Source organism: Lactuca virosa, chromosome 1 (assembly GCF_052849685.1).
Source record: "Lactuca virosa cultivar CGN04683 chromosome 1, Lactuca_virosa_CGN04683_v6, whole genome shotgun sequence".
In the NCBI taxonomy this organism is placed as follows: Eukaryota; Viridiplantae; Streptophyta; class Magnoliopsida; order Asterales; family Asteraceae; genus Lactuca; species Lactuca virosa.
Genome location: NC_136426.1, coordinates 198,196,139 through 198,220,589, shown reverse-complemented (window position 1 = coordinate 198,220,589; position 24,451 = coordinate 198,196,139). Strand labels below are relative to the sequence as shown.

The 24,451-nt window shown below is 34.7% G+C and overlaps 2 protein-coding genes across 2 annotated transcripts; one reads left to right on the top strand and one right to left on the bottom strand.

Annotated features, from left to right (window-relative positions):
• Nucleotides 1-9,011: 9,011 nt before the first annotated feature.
• LOC145163679 (uncharacterized) lies at nucleotides 9,012-13,559 on the top strand. The gene is made up of 5 exons (XM_079082485.1): nucleotides 9,012-9,176; nucleotides 9,811-9,916; nucleotides 12,753-12,871; nucleotides 12,961-13,082; nucleotides 13,162-13,559. Exons 2-5 carry the CDS (start codon nucleotides 9,811-9,813, stop codon nucleotides 13,421-13,423), a joined length of 609 nt encoding a protein of 202 aa, XP_078938611.1. The 5' UTR covers nucleotides 9,012-9,176; the 3' UTR covers nucleotides 13,424-13,559.
• A 1,986-nt stretch (nucleotides 13,560-15,545) lies between these two features.
• On the bottom strand, nucleotides 15,546-18,054 carry LOC145163672 (uncharacterized). The gene is made up of 2 exons (XM_079082480.1): nucleotides 15,868-18,054; nucleotides 15,546-15,773 (listed from the first exon to the last, which is right to left on the bottom strand). Exon 1 carries the CDS (start codon nucleotides 17,915-17,917, stop codon nucleotides 15,884-15,886), a length of 2,034 nt encoding a protein of 677 aa, XP_078938606.1. The 5' UTR covers nucleotides 17,918-18,054; the 3' UTR covers nucleotides 15,546-15,773; nucleotides 15,868-15,883.
• Between the last annotated feature and the right edge of the window lie 6,397 nt (nucleotides 18,055-24,451).

Sequence of the window (24,451 nt, the reverse complement as noted above, 5' to 3'; positions counted from 1 at the left end):
TGTCACATCATCCCCTCGTTAGAGGGAATTTCGTCCCGAAATTAGAGTTTAAGCAAATAAGTAGTTACAATTAACTAAGCAAAAAGATGAGGATATTTCAGTCTCATCTGATCCTCTCGCTCCCAAGTGAATTCAGGTACTCGCTTGGCGTTCCAGCGAACCTTCACTATCGGGATACGGCTTTGTTTCGTTTGCTTGACCTCTCGGTCCATGATCTCTACTGGTTCTTCCACGAAGTTGAGGCTCTCATTGATCTCGATCTCGTCGAGTGGGATTACAAGAGCTCGTCGGACAGACACTTTTTCAAGTTCGAGACGTGGAAAGTAGAATGTACGTTACTGAGTTCGCGCGGTAATTGGAGTTTGTAAGCTACTGGGCCAATTCGGGCAAGAATCTCGAAAGGACCTATGTATCTTGGATTGAACTTCCCACGCTTTCCAAAGTGTATCAAGCCCTTCCAGGGAGAGACTTTCAAAAGAACGCGGTCTCCCACCTGGAATTCCAACGGTTTCCTTCGCTTGTCAGCGTAGCTTTTCTGTCGGTCTCTGGAGGCTTTCAATCGTTCACGAATTTGAACAATTTTCTCCGTCGTTTCCCGAATGATCTCCGGACCAGTGAGAGTGCTTTCAGGAACGTGCCCTATAGCTAATTGGGTATCACCCACCTCAGCCCAGCACAGAGGGGATCTGCACTTGCGGCCGTAGAGGGCTTCAAATGGAGCAGCTTTGATTCTCATGTGATAACTGTTGTTGTAAGAGAATTCGATGAGGGTTAAGTGGGTATCCCACGCTTTACCGAAGTCGATCACACAGGCTCGCAGCATATCTTCCAGGGTTTGGATAGTTCTCTCACTTTGTCCATCGGTTTGTGGATGATAGGATGTACTCATGTCCAGCCTAGTTCCTAGGGAACTTTGTAGCGACTTCCAGAACCTAGAAGTGAACCTACTATCTCTGTCCGAGATAATGGATATGGGAACACCGTGCAGTCGTACAATCTCCCTAAGGTATGTTCTCGTAAGTTTCTCCATCTTGTCGGTTTCTTTGATAGGCAGGAAGTGTGCGGACTTGGTCAATCTATCGACGATGACCCATATGGTATCAAGTCCACCCGTTGTCTTGGGCAACTTGGTTATGAAGTCCATAGTGATCCGCTCCCACTTCCATTCCGGTATCTCCGGTTGTTGTAGAAGACCGGAGGGTTTCTGGTATTCGACCTTAACCTTAGCGCAAGTAAGGCATTTACTTACGAAGGTAGCAACATCTGCTTTCATGTTAGGCCACCAGTATAGCTTTTTAAGATCCAGATACATCTTATCTGAACCTGGGTGGACGGAATAACGAGTGTTGTGAGCTTCGGTCATGATCAAGTCTCTGAAGTCACCGTGTTTCGGTGTCCAGATCCGATCCATGAGGTATAAGGCTCCGCCACCCTTGACTTCCAAGTTCTTATCCGTCCCTCTCATGGATTCACCCGCCACGTTTTCAGGTTTCAAAGCGTCGAGCTGAGCTTCCTTAATTTGCGTGGACAAGTGTGAATGGATAGTTAGAGTCAAAGATTTGACTCTACGATCAGAATATTCTTTCCGAATTAGGGCGTCAGCTACTACGTTGGCCTTACCCGGATGATAACGAATTTCGCATTCGTAATCACTGAGTAGCTCGACCCACCGTCGTTGTCTCATGTTTAGCTCCTTCTGGTCGAAAATATGTTGTAGACTTTTGTGGTCTGTAAAGATCGTGCTTTTTGTACCATACAGGTAGTGTCTCCAGATCTTCAGAGCAAACACTACTGCTCCAAGCTCCAGATCGTGTGTGGTGTAGTTAACCTCATGTGTCTTCAGCTGTCTCGAGTCATAGGCGATGACCTTACCTCGCTGTATCAGAACACATCCGAGCCCCTGATTTGAAGCGTCGCAATAGACAACAAAATCTTCTATCCCTTCGGGGAGGGATAGTATAGGTGCGGTGCACAAGGCTCGTTTGAGCGTTTGGAACGCTCTCTCCTGTTTCTCTTCCCAGTCAAAGGATACGCCCTTCTGGGTAAGTGTTGTAAGAGGTTTTGCTATGCAGGAGAAGTTCTGAATGAACCTACGATAGTAGCCAGCGAGACCTAGAAATTGACGAATTTCCGTAGGTGTCTTCGGTGCTGACCAGTTCTCAATGGCCTTGATTTTGGAAGGGTCCACGTGTATTCCCTCTTCACTAACTACGTGGCCCAACAATTCAACTCTTCGAATCCAAAATTCGCATTTAGAGAACTTCGCATAGAGTTTCTCCGATCGTAATGTTTCTAAGACTCTGCGGAGATGTTGACTATGTTCTTCCTTACTTCGAGAGTAGATAAGTATGTCGTCGATAAAGACGATGACGAACTGATCCAAGTAAGGACGACACACCCTATTCATTAAATCCATGAATACTGCGGGCGCGTTAGTCAATCCGAATGGCATCACTACAAACTCGTAGTGTCCATAACGAGTTCGGAAGGCTGTCTTGGGAACATCCCCCTCTAGCACTCGTAATTGGTGGTATTCGGATCGTAGATCTATCTTCGAGAAGTAGTTGGCTCCTTGAAGTTGATCAAATAAGTCGTCAATGCGGGGTAAGGGATAACGATTCTTTATGGTAAGCTTGTTGAGTTCCCTGTAGTCGATGCACATACGAAACGATCCATCTTTCTTCTTGACGAACAAGACCGGTGCTCCCCATGGTGAGAAGCTTGGCCTAATGAATCCCTTCTTGAGAAGTTCGTTAAGCTGACTGGAAAGTTCCTGCATCTCTTCCGGTGCCAGACGGTAAGGAGATTTGGCTACGGGGGTAGCCCCTGGCACTAAGTCGATTCTGAACTCGACCTGACGTTGTGGTGGTAATCCCGGGAGTTCTTCTGGAAAGATGTCGGGAAAGTCGCGTACTTCCGGGATGTTCTGAATGTCTTTTACTTCTTGGCTCGTATCGACGATGTGTGCGAGAAATGTGTGATATTCCTTCCGCAAGCACTTCCGAGCTTGTATGCACGAAATGATGCGAAGGCTCGTACTAGGTTTGTCGCCGTAGATAACTAAGGTTTCGTTGTTAGGAAGGTTAAGACGAACTGCTTTTTCAAAGCACATGATGTCGGCGCGAAGAAGACTCAACCAATCCATGCCGATAATGACGTCGAAACTTTTAATTGGAACCGGCATGAGGTCTATCTTGAAAGTATGGCTATCTAAAGTTAAATTGCAACCTACGTATATGCAGTTTGTACTCTCCGTTTTCCCGTTTGCCATTTCTACAGTGAAAGATTTTTCTAATGTACGAGGTTTTTGTTTAAGTAGGTGTGCAAATTTCTGGCTTATGAAACTTTTCTCAGCTCCACTGTCGAAAAGTATGCAAGCATATGAGTTATCGAGGAGAAACGTACCAGTAACTATCGTAGGATCAGCTACGGCTTCCTCGTGGCCAATAGCCATAACTCTTCTGACTCCGCCCGCTGTCCCTGCCTTAGGGCAGTTCCTCTTGTAGTGGCCCACCTCGCCACAGTTGTAGCAAGCCTGGCCCACCTGTTCAAGTTTGTGGCCCACGGAGGTGTGGGTCCTTGAAATGCGGGACGGGGGTTTGGGTTTTGAATAGATGGGGGTTGGTTGTTGACTTCTGGCTCCGAGTCAGAACCATCAGAAAAGCCTTCAGCTTCATGATCATCCAAAGGGATTGGGTGATCATCCTCTGGTTCCTCTCCAAGCTATCCAACATTTCCGTGGTTTGGGAAGTACGGGTCTCCGTGAGGGTGGAATCCAGCCATGATATCTACGCGAAAAAAGGGATATAAGAAATAACTAAATAGACGAACTAACTAAGATAACTATAAGATGACATTTATCAGTTGCTTCAATACTTGTTTAGTGCATACCAGTTATATGTAGTTAGGATAGGATAGACCTTCGAATAAGTGATCCCAACCCTAAGCCCCCAACCCAACGAGGACATGACATAAAGCAAAGATTTACAGATTCTAAGTCTATGACATCCTAGTACATATAACCTTAGTGTATCCACTAAACAACTATTGACATACTAATAAAAATCTATTTAGTTCTCAAATAAGTAATTATAGTAACACTAAATACCCCTATGGTATTTCATTGTGGAGATGTTGGTAAGTTTTTAGACTTGTTGCCACATCACAACCATTCTTGGGCATACGCTAATCACTCCTCGTACCAGCATAGTTGATCAGGCTATGCCATTCCCAGGACTGACCATATATCCCCAGGCTTACTTGTGATATTCAACAATCGTAATACTTTTGTTCTTGTCATTGTGACACCACTTTTAGTATGAATGCAGGCACGTATACTTACTTAAATATTTATTATTTAAAAGTATAAACTCTTGGTCAGAGTATTTTATTCCCAATGTATTTATAGTCTGTGTATCTTTTATGGGTTGATACACTCAATTCACTATAAACAAAGCTCTGATACCAATCTGTCACACCCCAAAACCAAGAACGGCGGAAACGTTCAGGGGTGGAGGACATCATGTCAAGTATCATAACAGTGTAAAGTAGTAAACAAGCAACAACATCATCCATTGCATTAAAAGTAAAGTTTTAATACATGAGTGTTCTTTCATTGTAATAAGACACCAAAATGTAATCAAAATAAAAGACGAGTCTTGTCTGTGCTCCGTCTTCTCAAAACCTGGTCATCGTACCTGTCTACTGGTGACCTGAGAATACAAGTTATTTTGAAAGAGTAGATCAGCATAAAGCTGGTGAATTCATAAGTATTTTAGTGTCATTACTTTGATTTGGAAAGCTGTTATGAATGCCATGTAAATCTTTTGAATGAGACAATTGATATAAGTTTGAAAACCCTAGAAAATCCCATATTTCCTACTAGTATAAAAGCAGTCTTCTACCAAGACCCGATTGTTATGAAAGTAGTCTTCTACCAAGACCCTAATGTTTTGAAAGTAGTCTTCTACCAAGACCTGTATGTTTTGAAAGTAGTCTTCTACCAAGACCTGTATGTTTTGAAAGATGTACTTCTTTGTCAAAGATGGTTTTTCCTTTATGTGACTATTATTAACAATATATAGTCTACTTCATCGCTTATGTGAAAGTATCACAAAATAAAAGTAGTAGGAAAGATATATGTACAAGTATTATCCTTCTTATATTAGGATAACCCTGACATAGTAAACTGAATAGTATCCACCGCAGGCATCCGTAGATGTTCATTGTCCTCTGTAGCTAACAGCAGGGGGTAGGAATGGTGAGTCCCGTAAAGTACTATAGCATCAACCGTAGGCATCCGTAGATGTTCATTTACCTCTGTTGCTAACAGTTGGGTGTAGGAATGGTTAGTCCCTTACAGTATCCTTTTGTACTAGGATAGACAGATCTTATCTACACATATATATGTAATAATATCTATTGTATAGAATCTAATGTAGAAGTATTCAAGTAAGTGTATCCATGTAAGTGTATCCATGTAAGAGGATTCATGTAAGTATATCTCTTCATATAGCATTTAGTATAGACTCATGAATGAACTGACTCTGGTGTAATTCCTTGTACTAGGAATAATGTTTTGTATTCCCTAAACTATTCCTATAATAGTTTACTAGGATGTATTGATGTCCAAGAAAGTTTATACACCCTTGCTACACAAGAGTGTGGGAACTGAAGGAAGAGTAAAAGAGTTTTGTAAAACATTTAAGAGTTTTGGAAAATAAGTAGATATGACTTGATGTCATCTCATAAAACCTTTTTAAAGTAAGTCATTTGATAACAAAGTATAAAAAAACTTAAAACCATTGTGATTAACACATTTTGAAGTATGTGAAATCAGTTGATGGGAAACATAGTTATAAATCACATGTGATTGATTCTATAACTTAGTGTTTCCTACTTGTATTCCCTCCCCCCCCCCCCCCCATTAAAGCATTTAAAAACATTTAAAAGATTGATTAAGGGGTATGAACTCACATGTAGTTGGTGGTTTGGATGAACGGGTGATGTAGGATGCTTAGTGTCAAGTGAGGACTCGTACACACACTATGATCCTAGTTAACATATGATCAAACATATATGTATCTAATTAGTCATTTGACAACTAATTAGCCAAGTTAAAACACCCTAGGACACGAAAACACTTTGATTCAAGTGTTATAGGTACCAAAGGGTTGCATCTAAAGGTTGTATGGCATGGCATTGGAGTTTATGGCCCAAAGACCACTCTTTATGGAGTTTACGGCCTAAGGTCATTACCCCCATGAGTTTACGGCCGTAAACTCATGGTACTAAGTGTCATTTGGTGATTTAAGGTCTTACAAGTTAAGATTGAACATCCAATGATCAAGTCCAAGCCTTAGGATAACATTAAGGGCACAATAACACTACCTAGTAGAGTTTACGGCCTAAGGACCCTTTCCTTAGGTGTTTACGGTCGTAAACTCTTATGGGGAGTTGTTTTGATTGTTGTTTAAGGTCTTAAACACATCTAGGAAGGATCAAGGTTGGTTTCCAAGGCATAGGAAGGAACTAAGGTGCAATTTACCACCTTAAAAGGGGTTTACGGCCCAAGATCATCCTTGGCCGTAAACTCCTTTGTTCTACGGTTTCTTGATGATTTTCAAGTGTTATTAAGATCATACTAAGCACCCAAGAAGCTAGGACAAGTGTACTTACAAGATAGAAGCTCGATTGGTGTTTAAGGTCCAAGAACACTAGTGTGTGTTCTTGGTGTTCTTGGTGTTTGAAGATCTAAGTGAAAATCAACAATTGAATGGATGAAATGATGTATAATGACTAGGAGATAGGTTATAACAACAAATCAAGTCAAGTAATACTTACATTTTCAGAAGATCGGGTGAAGAACGGTATGCTACTTGAGAGAGAATGGCTTTGGTTCTTGAGTTAGGAAATGAGAAATGAACCAAATGGGGAGTAAACTCATGCCTAAGGCATGAGTTCACGGCCACACAAGAGTTTACGGCCCAAACTGCACAAGTTTGGGTGTGAACTCTTCATTAGGGTGCTAAGGGTGGGTTTGCTACTCCAAGACCCGAGGCAGTACTTCCTTTCATCCGATCGTTACATGAATAATTAATATATAAATACCCAAACGGACTTTAAACCGGCTAAAATTTAGCAGAAAAGTATTTAACTTTTAATTGAAGTGTTGGACTGTAGGGTTTGTAGGAATGAAAATTTCGGGTTGTCACAGTTGCAGTCTACAAGTCGGTTGCACATTGATAATGTGAAAACGCAACAGTAACTTGGCGTTATAAACACATGTGGGGGTTCCCACGGCAGTGGGCTAAGACCACGTGGGGGTTCCAGTGGCACCCGGTGTAAGACCTTGGAGGGTTTCCAGGGCATCCTTATATGTTTGTATGTTTAGCTCATCTGTTTGTATGTATAGTTTGCATTATGTATTGTTTGGCAGGAAGACCTTATGGGGGTTCCCAAGGCAGGAAGACCACGTGGGGGTTCCCGTGGCACTAGGTGTAAAACCGTGGAGGGTTTCCATGGGTTCCTTATATGATTATATGTAGGGCTTATGTGGTAGAGATAACTTTTACAACTAATATGATATGTGTTTTGTGGATTGTGTGTGGGGTATGCTCTGGAGGACTCACTAAGCTTTGTGCTTACGGTTTACAGTTTTGGTTTCAGGTATCATCGATTTGGAAAAGAAGAGCTCGGATTGATCGCAGTGCACACACCTATGATTTCCGCAATGAATGATTTTGGGATGAACTCTGATAAATGTTTTACTTAACGATGATTTGAAATGTTTGAAATAAATGGTATCGTTTTAGCTATATTAAAAATGAAATTTTTACCCTTGATTTTTGGGTCGTTACAACCCACTAACATTACCACTACCACCGTCGCCGCCACCACCATCACTATCGTTATCACCGCCACCACTAGCATTACCCACTACCACTACTACCTACTACCACTACTACCACCACCATCGCCGCCACGACTACCGCCACCACTTCCACTACCATCACCTAGCAGCACTACCACTATCGATACCACCACCACCACCGCTACCGCTGCCACTGCCTACAATTTACTATTTTATAATTTATATAATGTATCTTTATATATAAGTTAGAAAATAAAATTTAGAAAAACAGAAAAAAGGGTAATTCTATCTATTTACATGCATTTCAATTTTCTGTGAACCAAACTGTATCTGAAATTAACTTTAATTATATATTTTGTCAACCAAAAAAGACATAAAATTAGATTCAAATTGTTTATAGATTCATTTTTCAATTTCAATTATCGATTTTTCAATTTCAATTCTAATTACGTTTACGCGAACCAAGCAGCGCATTAGACTCAAGGAAGTGGTGCGGTTTTGGCCGCACGATTTGCCACATAGGTAGGGGAACACCGCCCCCTATGCGGTTTCGAGTGCGGTTAGGTCGTACCTCACTCCTTTTTGGTCGTGTTTTTTGATTGGGTAATGGTAAATTTGACTGTTGAACGGTCAAAATTGTTAACGTTTATTTTTTTTCTTTCCTATAAATTAAACCATTCACTTCACTTTTTCAAACAAAAACCAAACTTTTACATTTCTCTATTACTTTCTCTCTCAAAATTAATAAAAAATGTCATCTTGTGAATCTTTTGAAGAATTTCAAGTTATTTTGTATGCTTAATTTGGATCCACGGGATGAATCGAGAGATGAGTTCTCGGAAACGACTTTATTTAGTATAGTTTAGTTATTTTATTTGTGTTTTTTAAGTTATTTTAATCGTTTGATGTGTTTTTTTAAGTTTGTAGAATTTTTTTTAATGTTATGTGTTTTTTTTTAATTTTTAGTCAACCAATGTAATGTTTTTTATTTTGAAGTATTGAAAAATTATGTTTTTTTTTATTAAAAATAAAGTTTTATTTAATTAAATTATTAAAAAAATATATAGCATGTGGCAGCTGGTAAAAAATGATGTGGCTTACGTGTGACACCGCCTTAGTCGTTTTTCTGGGGGAATTTGCGGATAAGAAAAAAGAAATATAGCCTGACTCTCGTTCTCGCACACTCGCCTACTCCTCTCGCACAACTCTCGTACTCGCTCTCACCTGCAGACGACGAAGACACAGCGGACGGCGGCGACCTCTTGGCTCCTGCTTCAACCGACGATTTCCTCCTCCTGCTCCGGTACAAAATCTAAAATCCTAGCTTTGATTTTTCTGATTAATAGTATATTCCTAATTGTTTCCCTGTCTTTCTGATTTTGCTGCAATGTTGTGATTGCTCCCATGACTAATCGAGTAACAGGAATCTGGAAGAGTTTACATTTTAGTATCATTTTGTTATTTTGACTTAGAGTTATATGCAAGAAATAGAAACTTGATTTCAGTTTGGGGATGAAGCTACTCTTACAAATCAGTCTTACCTTTCCGTTTCCCAAACCTATTTTCAGATAATCAAATCCAGAGAAAGTTGAATTTGCAGAATAAGCTTCGTATGCCCCCTTATATTTGGTACTTGTGGTGCTTCCTTGGGTCATGTTAGCGCCTTTTTAGTTGATACAGTCTTTCTTTTACAAGATAATTCTAACTGAATTTAGTCATAAGCATTCGACCTAGTGCCTAGAAATGATTTGAAGAAGTATGTAATAGGAAAGAATATTGTTCGGATAGACTTACTGAAAGTTGAAGTTCAGTCTGTTCAGATGCTTTTGGTTCAGTAGATTCTCTGTTTAAGGGATATGTTGACAATTTCAATTAAATATACAATCATTTTTTAGTTCATCATCAATGAAAGAAACACTCATACATTGCTTACATAGATGGAGAGAAGAAGTATAGCTGATGAGCTCTATTCAGAGATCTTGAAACCAAAAGCAGATATGAATCAAACATCACTTCATGATATAAAACAATCCCATTCACTAGGTATGAATCCCATATTTACCTTTTTGTGACTTATACTAAATTTTTTTATGATAGTTAGAAAGTAATTGAACTTAACCAAGAAACATATAAGAAATAGAAATGTTAAATGATAAATGATTAGAACAAATAGTTGTTTAGGTGCTGTTTGTTTTTTCGAAGCGAAAATTCCTGAAGTCTGCGGACCACCTCTGCAATCCTCTGTAGCAGAATAAGTGGAACAAACGGCTGCAGCCCATAATAAGAAGCATGTTTGTTTTTTAACATCTGCAGACTACTGCAGTAACTAAAATTTAAATAAACTAATTTTATAAACTGAAAATAGTTTTTAACACCGAAATTTAAATAATTATACTCTTAAAACATTGAAGGAATACTATAAAGAACATGTAAAAAAACAAAAATATAAAACTTTTTTAAAAAAAAAAAACTTACAAAAATATAAAAGAAGCTAACAGCTTTATTTTAGAAAAAAACTAATTTTAAAAAACATAAAAAAGAAAATAATAAAAAAAATAAAGAAAGAATTCCAAACGATGTCTACAAAGTTCGTAAAAAATTACACACGTTAAAAAAGATGAAATTGAAACTGAAAATATTATTAACAGAAACGGTAAAAAAATTAAAAAAATTAAAGTTTTTTTTTTAAAATCAAGTTAAAAAGAATTTATGAAAACTATAATAAGAAATTGTATCAAATCCGTAAATAAAAGTTTAAAAAAATCTAGTTTTTAAGTAAAATAAAATTTTAAAAAAAATAAATAATAAGATATACCAAAATTCTAAAAAAAACACTTCAAAAAAATGAAAGCTGAAGAGGTTTGAAGAGGCAAGTCAAGTGCTGCGCCACGCAGCACACGCCCAGAGGTTTTGCAGTTTGAAGTCTTCCAAAAAACAAACTGCTGCGAGAGGGAAAGTGCTGCGCATGTGCTACGCCGCGCAGCAGAAAGTGGTTTGAAGAGGTTTTTTTAAAGTAATTATATTGAAGTAATTATATTGAAGTAATTATATTCCCTTATTGAAACATTTAAAATGAAAACAAATAGGAAGAAGGGGTTTTAAAACAATAGAGAAATGTTGTTGATGTCGATAGACAGAAAACTACAGAATTCAACTTTAATTAACGATATAAATAATGTATGAAAATATTTAGTTAACATTTAAATATTTGACGTGTCATGAATTAAATGCTATAAATAGTAATTCACTTACCTTTTTCTTATTTTAGCATATTACATCCATTCATTTCTTCTTGTTACAACATTGTACTTTAAAATTATTTTTATTAGAGCATTGTACTTTGAAAAATCTATTGAATTACACTATTTCATCCAAATACAAAGTGATTTTTACTGGTATAATTGGGTAAATATTTCAAAGTATAATGTCATAATACAAAAAGAATGAAAGTAATAATAAGAAAAGAATGAAAAATAATACAAAATTGGGTAGATTTTTTAGAAGACAATGCCATAAAAAGAAAAACTTAAAAGTATATTGTTGTAATAGAAAGAAATGAAAGTAAGATGCTATAATAAAACCTTTATTTTTTATAATGAGTTGGTAAATTTAACTTATCAAAACACAGCGATTATAGGGTTTTGAGGTTTTTTTTTTTAATGAAAAATTGTGAATTGGCTGGAAACTTTTTGGAACCTAAAAGAAAATAAAATGAGATTGATTGTCCTTCACTGGACGAAAGAAATAAAATTATTAACTACTGATTAATATAGAATTCTAGATATTATATTATAAATTTCTTATTCCTTATAATTAAAATATGCTTTTATTTAAGCTGATACAGATTTTACTTACTTATTATTCTTAAGGAATAGTCTTTTTAAATATAATTCATATGGATAAGATTTGTGAGATTTTTGTGTAAGATTATATTTAATTACATAATATTTCTTCTTTGCTTCCAATATTTTAAAGAGTTTCACAAAATTATTTTATTTATATTTTATAACTCAGAAGAATCTGGTGAAATTTGGTTCTTTTTTCATCATTTTGAAAGCAAGTTTTTTCTAAAATCGCATTGCTTACTTAGAATGTAGGAAGAGGAAAAAAGAAAGCTTCTCATACTTCTATATTTGTGCACTTCTTATATTAAAATTTATTTTATGGATTTATATAAATGTATAAAACTTCACAAAGGAAGAAAAGTTTGCAACAGTTTAATTAAATTTAGAAATTAATGTTTCAATTTCTTAAAAAAAAAAAAAAAAAAAAGCTCGGCCATATGTGTTACAAATTCGAAAATTGATCATTATTTAAGAAAAAGTTTTCATGCCATTCTTATGTGTTTAATACGTCATTTCCAAGTCAATAGTCAAACAAGTAAACACATTAATATGTACCTTTTTTTTCCTATAAATATTAAATAGTACAACAAGGATAAAACATGAGTGATAAAACCTCTTCAAATAAAAATTTGTTTACTATTTCATCCACTTCAAGACACTCTAAATTATCAGATAGAAAGATGCAAATGGTATCAGGTAGGTGATTATAATATCATAATCCATTTTAATTTCTAAGCTATAGTGTAGATTTTCAGATAATTTTGTTTAGGTGTAATCTTAAGGCTTTATAGGCTTTATAGATGAATTCAAGTGTTTCCCTTAATTTTCACTATGTTCTTATATGTTTTTGGTTTTTATGGTGAAGATATAGTCACTGTATGTTCTTTTTTAAATTTTTGGATGAATGCTCCCAAGGTGTTTGATGAAATGCCCCATAGACTAAAACCACAACAATTTTAGTAGCTGATTATAAGATCATAACCCAATTCCACATACTCTACAAATAAATAAAACTACGTTGCTATTTCTTGCAGAAGTTGAGGATGAACAATGGTGTGAAGATGAGTCATCATGGAATGGTTCAGATGAGAAACTTGATCCATCATCTGACCTAAACAGAGAATGGCAAAAAAGAAAAAACCAATTCCATGCGGTATCCTATCCTCAATTCATACAAAAAAAAAATTATATAAATTATAATAATATATAATTATTTTAACCTAAATCTTAATAATTTATTAGATTGGATATCGTGATGGGCTTTTAGCTGGAAAAGAAGCTTCAGCACAAGTAGGTTTTAATATCGGGTTCAAGGAATCTGTAATTGATGGATTTAATTGGGGTGTCATTAGAGGCGTTACTGGGTATTATTTCTTCCCTTACTTTTTTATTAAGTTTTTTTTTTTTTTTTACATTAAGTGAAGGAAATATTAATTTGTGTAGAGCTTTGGATTGCCTTCCTGATGAATTAAAAGAGAAGTTGATAGAATCAAAGGAAACAAGAAGCAAGTTTCATGAATTATATGAATCTGTTAATAATCTATCAACAACAGATGCACAAAAATTATTTCAAGATGATGGTGTTCTTGATAGTTACTCTGAAAAGCTTAAGGCTCTTATTGTGGAATCCCCTACAATTGTGGTGCAATTAAGGGATAAAATAAATGATGTTTCATCATCGGGTGAAAAGCGTTTAATTCAATGAGCTAATGAAGTTAACAAGTTAAGCCCAATTCAAGGAGAAACAAATAGCTTGTGATTAATTGCTATCTTGTTAGTTTGTTTGAGATTACTTCTTTTGATTGATAATTTGATATATGATACAAATATACTTTGTTTTATACACATATAGATGATATGATAGGGCTTCAAGATACTAAAAGGGAAAGTCGGTGGCCGGACTTTGCTTTTCACTATTTAGTCCATGGACTTTTTATTTCTATCACTTTTATCCCTTTAGTTTGTAAAAGGACACTTTATACCCTATACTTTTCAAAATTATGTTTTTACCCCTTTAAATTTTAAAACTTTCTAAATTAACACTTCCATCTTTTCTATTTTCTAAACTTTTGTGTTTACTCTTGTAGTATATATAATCTGATTTTTTTTTTAGTTACCATCCTCAACTTTATAAAATATCACTTTCACTCCCTCCTTTTTTAAAAAGTTCATTTTTTTAAAATACATTATTGTCGCTGCACCCTTACACCCCTTCATTTTATGAAATTTCATGTTTTCTCATGTATTATATATAATATGATTTTCCTATCAACCGGCTCTTTGTTTTGGCATAATTTTTTTTTTTATACATTTTCTACCTTATTTTTAAGCATTTTTTTGGCATGGTTGTGGTCCCTGACTTTTGTGCTTTGGCAACTTAAGTCCTCCTATGCATATGCATGACTTTGGTTATTGACTTTTGTGGTATGTCGAAAACTTAAATCATCCTAAACTTATATTGCTACTGAAAGAGTTCTTCAACTTAAATAAGTTACTGCTGCCGCAACGTGTGCCGAGTAAAATCTTAGTTACTTGTAATTTGTGACATACAATAATTAATATACATATTAAAGGCATAGCATTGTTATGAACAGTAACATATGTGAGGGAGGAGTTGACGAACAGTACCCGGCTGAGCCGGTACTGTTTATCGGCTTAGTTTTTATTTTATAAATATATGGTCCCTGGATTTTGTTGAGCTTGGCAGTTTTGGTTCACTTTTGATTTTTTTTTTTTTTTTTTTTGTCGTTTTAAAAGCATCTATTTTTAACGTCTTGGGCAAAGCCCTGGATCGCCAACTAGTTTGTATTAAAAACCATAACTTCTTTCGTTTATGCAAAAACGTTACAATTTTAGCAACCCCTAAGTCGACCCACACAACATAATATCAATAGCATGCTACGTTCCACCAAATGACATTTGGCCTAGCGATGTCAAGGTGTTGAAGACATTCCCCAAGGAGTTGATGCTTCAAGTCTTGTTGTGAATAAAAGGTGTAGTTTAGGAATATGATTAGAGGGTGTGTGTGTGTGTGTTAGCCGTTCAAAAAAAAACAGCATGCTACATTGCTGGCATAAGAACCCAACAAGGAATCGACATCGGTATTGGAACTCTCACATTGGAAAATAAGCAAATTTCATTGTCGAAATTTAATGAAAATTTCATGGTTGATAAAAAAAACGGCACAATAAGAAAACTCATCACTTTGTCATGATGTGAGGAATGTGTTTTTGACTATTTGAGATCGTTTAAGAATTTCAAATGACATTTTTATACTTTTAACTTTTGGAAAGATATTTCTCGAGCAACCGGGATCTTACAAGGGGTCAAAATTGTTATTGAGAAATTTCTAAAACCATATATAACAACAATTTAAAGAAATGATGGATAAAACGACATTTTTCTACCATATAAAATCAATGTTTTTGAAGGTTTGAAAACCAGTTTCACCCAAACCGGTCCAACAGTCCAATAGACCGACGCCCCAACCAATCCCAAAATTGGAGGTTCAGCTTCAAACCGGACCAATTTCATATAAACTAGGTTCTAACATAATCTTGTTTGGCTTTAGATACTGTTTTTTTCTTTCTAGACCTTTTTTTTAGTGTTACATAAGCCTAGCACCCATAGAAAACAAACCCAATGAATATTTGAATAATATGCTACACCATTTTGTTTTATTTATTTATTTGTCTTTGGTGATATATGATTACCCAAGACACCTACAATTTTGGTTACGACATCAAATCATTGATCCTTTCTAAAAACAGTTGATGATTTCTTTTGTGCTACAGATGAATAATATGCTATAACATTTCTAAGATAAATTTGGAAAAAGAAAACACACACTAGATTAACATTACACAAACTTGATAAATGTTTAGAGGCAAGAATACCTCTACAACAACACATACATATAAGTAAATTAAACACTTCGCTATAGGAAATCAAACTCAAACCACTTTAGATTTATTAAAATCCATCCTCATAGTTGTTTGATCACACAATATGCTTCTAGTCCATCCATTATCTTGTAATCAATGTACCTTCTTCACCTGCATATGCATCAAGCAGTTTGTTAGAAAAGCCCTAATTCCTTCAATTTGCCCTATTGTTCCTGGAAATTAATGGAAATTTGTTCTTATATACCTTGGAATCAATAATCTCAGCTGCAAGCTTGCATGGGTCTTGCATTTGTAAACGCCTTTGAAGTATGTCTGTTATGCGATTCGTATTTGGGTGTTGGGATTACTTTCTCGAAAGCTTCAACAAGCAATGCAACTTTCTTCTTCCTAGCTGGTGCGAGTGTGGTGACTGCTTGTTGTAACGCGAAATCAACCATCCATTCCTCTGCGTTTTTCCGTTCATCCATCGTCTGGTGCTTCAAATCCACCGTTTCTGCATCTGGATCTGCTACTTCCGGTAGGAAATTTGGTCCTCGTAGGTTGTATTCCCCTGAATCCTCCATCTCTTTGTCAGTTTTTTTACGTCGTGTTGATTCGTTGAGATTCATGGAGGAATCCGGCAACTCCTCGCCGGAAATTGCAGGTTTCTCATCTGATTTGCTTGTAGGTTCTTCATCGATGGAATCCAACAGCTCCTCGCCGGAAGTTGCAGGTTTTTCAGGTTCTTCCTCGATTTCTGAATGTTTATCGGATTCAAAATCCATGGAGTTTGACCTACTGCATGCCGGAATTTCATCATGTTCTCTCTCGGGATCCTCCTGCGTATCGGTTAAGCTACTGGTATCCAATTGTTCGGCAGATTCGTTATCCTCAGCATCAGCCGGAAGTTCATCGGAAACCTTTTGATTCTCTTCGCCGGAAGTTTCAGGTACGTGCACACTGACAAGTTTATCTGTTTTCGTATGCTCTGTTTTTTCTCCATTGATGAAAATCGATATGTTATACTGTATGATGTTGTAGATTATCGTGGTGTGATGCTTGTTGGTTGAATCGGTTCTTTCCGGTGAGTTCCCGCCAAAATCAGGAAGAGTTTCCGACTCTCTAGAAGTTTCTTCAAGATCTCCGGTAGGTATAACTTCATCCATTTTTGCTTCGAATCCTATATTTTCATCGTCTTCCATTTCATTTTGGTGATTGATCTTCATTTGCTGATACAAACTGTCCGATTCATAATCATAATCACCCTCCGAATCAGACCACGCTCCAGAGCTCACGCTTTCTTCATCGTACAACTCCTGAAGCCCATCGTACAAGCTCTCAAAACCAATCTTCTGAATTTTCTCTTCACGTCTATCATCATCTTCAATCTCCGGCGACTTCATAGTTATTCCGTCATCGACACATGAAGAAGAAGAACAGTACCCCTCCTCCCAATCCATGGCGGAGCACTCCAAATTATCCTCCTTGTCTTTACTGTAAATTTCAACAAAGAAATCTCTGTTTTCTTCTACTTCTTCTTCTTCCATCACCGGAGTGACAGGTGTGACTTCCATTTCCATATCTGCTTCTGGACCTTCATCTGCGAAGATCACCTGCTCTGTAACAACTTCATCGTTTTTCTTCACACCAGGCTTTGTCTGACGTGGAGATAAACACCCAAGCTTAAAACTCTTCTGATTCTTCAAAGCACGTCTCCTCGCCGACAAGAAACACCTCAACGGCGGCACCGGAGCGTGGTGGTGGCCGTTGAGCGAACAGTAATTATACGGACATACCTTCATCGCGGACGTCCCTTCCAACTCAGTCCCTCCATGACTGAGTTCAAGGTAACTCGGAAACTTCGCGTCTTTCAAAGTCGACGAACACGTCGTCCTCCGAGCACTTAACATCACCGGCGAACACTTCAAAGGCCTCAACGGTTTAAAACTCGGAGTTTTCGTCAACTTCCTCACCACCTTCAAACTCGATTGTTTCACTTTTTCTGAATCACCTTTTAGAGTCGGAGTCATCTTCCGTACATCTTTCCTTGCATCGAAACTGGTGGTGGACTTCATGTAGTTGGGCGATTGCTTCTGCGGACTTGCTCTTGCTCCGGCGTCATGTGGTCTTTTCTTTCTGAGAGGCGGCGGCGGTGGTGGCGGAGAGGGGCGGGAGTCGACGGGTCTGGGTTTCTTCATGATCTTTTTGAGGTCATGGGATTTTGGAGACGATGGTCGGAGGTATTCCAAGTGGGTATCGGATTTAAGAAGATGAGTTTTGATACCAAGCTTGTTTGGAACCTTTCTTTGAACCATTGTCAAAGGTGAACCACTAGCAGAAGCATAAAGAAAAGTTAGGCAGGTTTTAGGGATATCTATGGGAGAGATTCCCAGGTTATTTGGTTATTAGAAAAGGTGATGGGTTACTGGGTGATGCTGATTTCCACTAAATGGACGGTTTGTTTTGAGGGGCATACTTTTGGATAAATATTCAATAACATAATCAGCACTTTTAAATTATATGAATTATTACACATCAACTTTATGTGATTATTATTTAGTGATGGACTACCTCCACCCTAAGTATCTATCTAAACGAGTCGAGTTGAATCTGGTATGTCGAGTTTGAAATCCGATTCGAAAATGAAAAAAACTCGATTCTAGCTCGATTGAGTTTTTAAAAATAAAATTACATTAAATTTTAATAGAAACACTATCAAGTTCAACTCGATTAAAGGTAAAAGTATAAATATAAAAAAGCCCGATCAAGCTTGTGAGCTTTATGAACTGAATTTTCCATTACTCAGGCAACCCGATAAGATACTCGAGTAGCTCGAGTTCCAATATACTTGAACATTGAGTCGATTCTAAGTATATTTTAGGTTGATCTTGAACATCTCAGAAGTAGGTTAGAATCGATCACACCCATACTTACAAGTATTTAATTAATTTACATAAAAAATATAACAATACAACGTGGTTTTGTGTGTGCATGTTGTGTAAAAAGTTCATCGAAATTCTAAAGGGTTGATTTATGACAATCCCTAGCAAATTAATTGATTTCAGTTTCAAAAAGTATTATATGTCAGGTAAGGGTGAGTGGTCCATGGATCAGACTGGACCGAACCTGAATTGGATCAAAACCGAATTAGCATTTTGTACAATTCGAAGACTAAGTTGAATATGTATATATCGTGCGTCCTGATTCAATTCGGTTTTGATCGTTTTTCAGTTCGATTCATTTTTCAGGATGTGGTCTAGGGATTGGATCGAAACCAAACTAGCATTTTTACAAACCAATAATCGAACTAAATATTAGAATATATGTATACGGTCCTGGTTCAGTTCTGTTTCGGTTGGTTCGATTTTTACAGCCCATGTCTAGATGTTTGTTCGGATAGGAAAACCAATTGGCTACGTTGTCGTCGTGAGCTCAAGTTGTGTAAAGAATTTATATCCCAAATCATAAACATGTCCTTCTGGAATCAACTGAACTAATAATGTCGTGTATGTATGTATGATAATTAATAAAGTTGTGCAAAGGGTAAATGTGAATATGTGATTCTAAATTATCACAATATCTAAAAAGAGATGATGTTTAATTTGAACTTAAGACTTTACCTTTGAACTTTTGCTTTTTTAGTGTTTAGGTAACCATGTAAGGACTATAAAAAACTTGTGTAAGATCACACACCATCTATCAGTCTTGGAGGTTTGGAGTTGTGTCCGATGTGCGTAATGTAGTTATTAGTTTATTTTTTAAACTTACTGTAATATGTTTTAATGAAATCATTAAAGTAGCTTATATATATATATATATATATATATATATATATATATATATATATATATATATATATATATATATATATATATAGAGAGAGAGAGAGAGAGGGGTAGGTTCAAATGTTTCTCACATCTATTGTGTGCTAGAATGCACCAATAAGAATTTAGTAATAATTATATGTATATTAAATGTTATCCATACTTATAACTCATATTTATGGAAACTAATTAAATTTGTCATTAATGTCAACAATAATATTCTTTCAGAATGAATTCATATCTTCCATGCAATTTTATTGTATTTTAAGTGAGTGACTACTGAAACAAAATACGAACTCATATAAAAAAACTTAGATGCGAATTCATTATGAAATAATGTTATTGCTGACATTAATAACGGATTTAATTAGTTTCCATAAAAAAAGAATTATAATTATTGATATCATCTAATATACATATAAATGTAAGAAACAAAATAACCTAGCTATATATATATATATATATATATATATATATATATATATATATATATATATATATATATATATATATATATATATATATATATATATATATGATTTACCTTATTGATATGTTTATTGACATTTTCCACAATTCTAAAATAAATAATATATTTATTTTCCGCTATATACCTTTATATGTTTGCTATATACCTTAATATGTTTATTTTATGTCATTTCTTATCAGCTAGTTTTATCCGATGATATTGTTTTTTTTTTATATTAAAAACTAACTTTTTAGCCTATCTGTCAAATACAAACTTAAAGGAAATATGTAATTATCAAATTTATGTTTGTCCATTTGTATGCTACATTGCATGACTAGGTAATTTTAGAATTATGTATAATTTCAAAGAGCTAGTAAAAAGTATGTGAGTGGAAAGAAGGTGAAGCATGATTTTGAGATGAATTAATAACGATTAGGTATGAAGTAGTTGGTTTTGGTTAAACGGAAATTTGAATAAGTTTATTTGGTTTGATTATTGATTTTAGTTGTTCAATATAACTAAATTGAGCAGCAAACGTTTATTATTATCAAATTTTTTATTTTAAATTATCTACTAATTATTATAATTAGAAAACTGAAAAGAAGCATATTACAACGTCATTCTAGCGGTCTCCATAGTCAACACCTAATATAAAATAATTTAATCATGATATTTCTAAAAATGGGAAGATGATGTTAGACCTTATTTTATCTCTTGACTATTACTTAAATACCATCATCTTAAGCACTGAGTACGAGTATAAAAGTAAAATATAACAAGTGATAAAGATGGAATAGTATGTGCCTTAATTACATAATATTGCATTTTTTATTGATATTCGTGTCAGCTTTCGCACACGACTAATCTCTCGTATCGACTATAAGGCTTAACTCTCATAGTCCAGAGTCACTGTATTGAATATCCATGGTCACAGGAATAAATGACAACTATATTCAATTCGAACTCTATAAATGGGATATCATTCACATCCCAATAGTGGTCACTACGCAAATGGTTAACAATGTATTTATTTAAGACAATATATATTTTTTTGGAAAGAGAATTTCGCTAACGAGGGTTTTCGGGCCAGCTTTCGTGCACCGACTAATCCACCGCTGCAAATATCAGGCTTTGCCTCATGTCCTGGAGTCACTGCAGACGAACATTCATGATCATAAAGGCTGCGTAGTGTCAAATTCTGAACATCGATCAATATTATTAAAGATAGCTATATTAAGTTTTATGGGTTGTTCAACATCAAGCTTTTGAGAGTAAAAAAAAAGTGTTTGAAAGTTTGAGATTAAAACTTTGACTTTAAATAAAAGCTCTAAATCCAAAGCTAACTAAGTAGCTTTTATAAGCATTTAGTTTTTAATTTTTATGTAATTTAACACATATAAAAGGAGTTTTTAATTGTTTTTTAAAATTTTATTTATCAAATAGGTGTAGTTTTAGAAATATTTACCAAATAGGTGTAGTTTTTAAAATTTTATTTTTAGCTTTTATTCTATTTCTACTGTTTTTTAAATATATTTTTTTGAGTTGTTTATAACTTTTTTGCTATTAATGTCTATCAAATTTGTTTACATACATCATATGTCTCGTTTCATTAAGAAAGGATAAAATTTCAATTCAAATTAATGCTTTTGATCTGTTGATAGATGTGGAGTCAAACATTGTGGACGGATATGGAGTCCCGTCGTCTGATTGTGGTCGGAATCGAGAAGACGACATGATGTCGGGGCAAATGGCAGACGACGTGGTCGGGGTTATTTTATTTTCTTTTGATTTTGCTTTTAATTTTGACTTGGTATAGATTTCAACCCAAAATGGTAAATATTTTCAAAACAATACCTATTTGGTAAATATGTTTTTAAAAAACACCATTTGAGTAAACAAAAAAACTCCATTTAAAAGGTTATAACTATTTTGCCGAACATTTCTACACAAAATCATGTTAGAGTTAAAGTTTCAATTTGTAGCTAGTTTACCGAACACGTTTAATTTTTAAAAGTATTTATATTAAGATAATTATTGATTGCACAACGATCGATCAAAAGTTTAGATCTTATTTTTCTACAAGAGCACGAGAGAATTATGCTTTTGTTTTGTTTTTAGTAACACCACATCAATTAATATGATTAAAGTAGTCTACGATGATTTTGGAAAAACATCTATTGTATATGAACAAGACAAATTTTAAATTTTTCTCCATTCATTATAACATAGCCCCTATATATTGATTTCAACTTGTAGAAGTCAGAATTTATAATTTATACTGATTAAAAGTTGTAGATATGCATTATTGTGTTGCATATCTATTATGACATTTTAAATAGAGGGAGGATTTGGCCAAATAAATATTTATGCATAAGTGAGTGTAGGGTACGAAATAAAAATTGTATCATTGTAGAGACCTACATTTATTTGTCTCATTCCCCTTTACAATATTTAAAAAACCACATTTGACATCATATACAAAATCTGACAGATAATATGATTTTTAATATGTGTGTGTGTGCCTGTGGGGATATAGATAAATATTTAATTTCTATTCTTAAAACATAACAAATAATATAGTTTTGTTTACAACTTATATGCGGTAAAAAATTCCGATTTTATTAGAGAAGCTATTTGTATAATACATATTATCCATTATTAGTAAATATAAACTTACAATTGTTGAATTTCTATTGAGTGCGACATGGTGACATTTGTATTACTAGTTTAACCACTCCTCATATTTCTGTGAGTAATACCCAAATACGATAAGTATACTGTATTTTGGTTATATAATTGTTAGTTTTGATTTAGAATTTATAATAAGATTTTGATTTTTGTTAGTTTTTATAATTATGATGATTTTAAAGGTTACACTTTGTATGATTACTTGTCATGACTAACTTTTTCTTAATAATAATACATACAATTTTTTTATGAAAAAACATATACCATAACAATAGACCCGCTCCTAAATTTTAAGGTCTTTATGATTAAAGGTCTTTGTGACTACATACCTACACACCTCAGGACCGCCACCACACAAGGGGCGTGTTCGGCAAAATTAGCTGGTAGCGGATAGCTTATAGCGTTTTGTTAAACGCTACATGAAGTAACATTTGGATTTGGAGCGTTTTGTTTAAACTAAATGCTAGAAGCTTGTAGTGCCGAATGAGGTTTTCTGTTCAAAATGGAGCGTTTTGTCAAACGCTAGAAGCTAGAAGCTCTCAAACGCTCTGTGCCGAACACGCCCAATAAGAATTATTGGAAAGGAAAATAAGTGTGTTTGAATATGTTTAAAATATACAAATGAATAATTTTCTTAAATTGTATTAACATAAAAGATAATGTTTTTTTGGACATCTCCAATAACTAGATAAATAGAGTAATTTTATTTTGTATGTAAAAAGTATAGATATTTCACTCCAACCCAACACTCTCTCTCTATATACACACACACATATATATATATATATATATATATATATATATATATATATATATATATGTGTGTGTGTGTGTGTGTGTGTGTGTGTGTGTGTGTGTTACAGCCCGTGGAAACTCCGGACGAATAAGAAAAAAGACTTTATCGCTATTGTAAGTTTATATATATTCTAAATTATTCCAATTTTATCGGGGTCGGTCCTGAGGATTTAAAAATTCTCAAATGCACAAGACGGATCAGAAAAAAAAGGTTTTATTGCTATTATAAGTGATATATATATATATCGGGGAGGGTTCATGCGAAAATGCAAATAATTTGCGAAAACGCAAAAACAAGAAAAACCTATGATATTGTGTCGCATCAACATTATATTTTGGAAAATAATTCATCCAAACTTTGAAATACATGATGATAATCGATGATAGATGAGAAATTGTTTCAAAGTATGATTTTTAACATTTTTATTATGAAAACATGAATTTAAAAATGTGTAAGGACTTGAAAAAAAATTATTAAAATCGTCTTTAAATCTATATTACCATAACATCATCCAATGTAAACTTACTATCTTTAATTTATTGCTAATAAATTTATTTTTTTATAGTACATGTGTTTGATTTTTATAAGATAAATCTGTTTTCGCGTTTTCGCAAGATATTTATGTTTTCGCATGAACCTACTTCTATATATATATATATATATATATATATATATATATATATATATATATATATATATATATATATATATATATATATATATATATATATAATTGGTTCATGTGCAATTGCCTATTTTGCTCCCTCCCATGATAATTGTTTCAAGTGTATTCAAAATTTCAATGGATAATGACTTAAAAGGGTAACATATTATTGATTTTGTACACATTTAGTCCCTGGCTTTTTTTTGTCCACATTTTACCCTTGAACTTGTTGTTGTGTATAGATTAAGTCCTTATTACCGGTTGATGCCGGTTAAGCCGGTCATTTTGTGTTTTACGGGAGTTTAAGAAAAATGAATTTTACCCTTGAACTTGTTGTTGTGTATCTCTCAGTAACTATGCAGTTGCACAAGGATATGACTTGTATTATGAGAAGAATGACAAGGATAG

Excerpts from the sequence above, each read along its gene's own strand:
- LOC145163672 (XM_079082480.1), bottom strand. The coding sequence starts at position 17,917 with ATGGTTCAAAGAAAGGTTCCAAACAAGCTTGGTATCAAAACTCATCTT.
- LOC145163679 (XM_079082485.1), top strand. The coding sequence starts at position 9,811 with ATGGAGAGAAGAAGTATAGCTGATGAGCTCTATTCAGAGATCTTGAAA. Across the intron at positions 9,917-12,752 it reads AAAACAATCCCATTCACTAG|AAGTTGAGGATGAACAATGG; the intron begins GTATGAATCCCA and ends TATTTCTTGCAG. Across the intron at positions 13,083-13,161 it reads GTCATTAGAGGCGTTACTGG|AGCTTTGGATTGCCTTCCTG; the intron begins GTATTATTTCTT and ends TAATTTGTGTAG.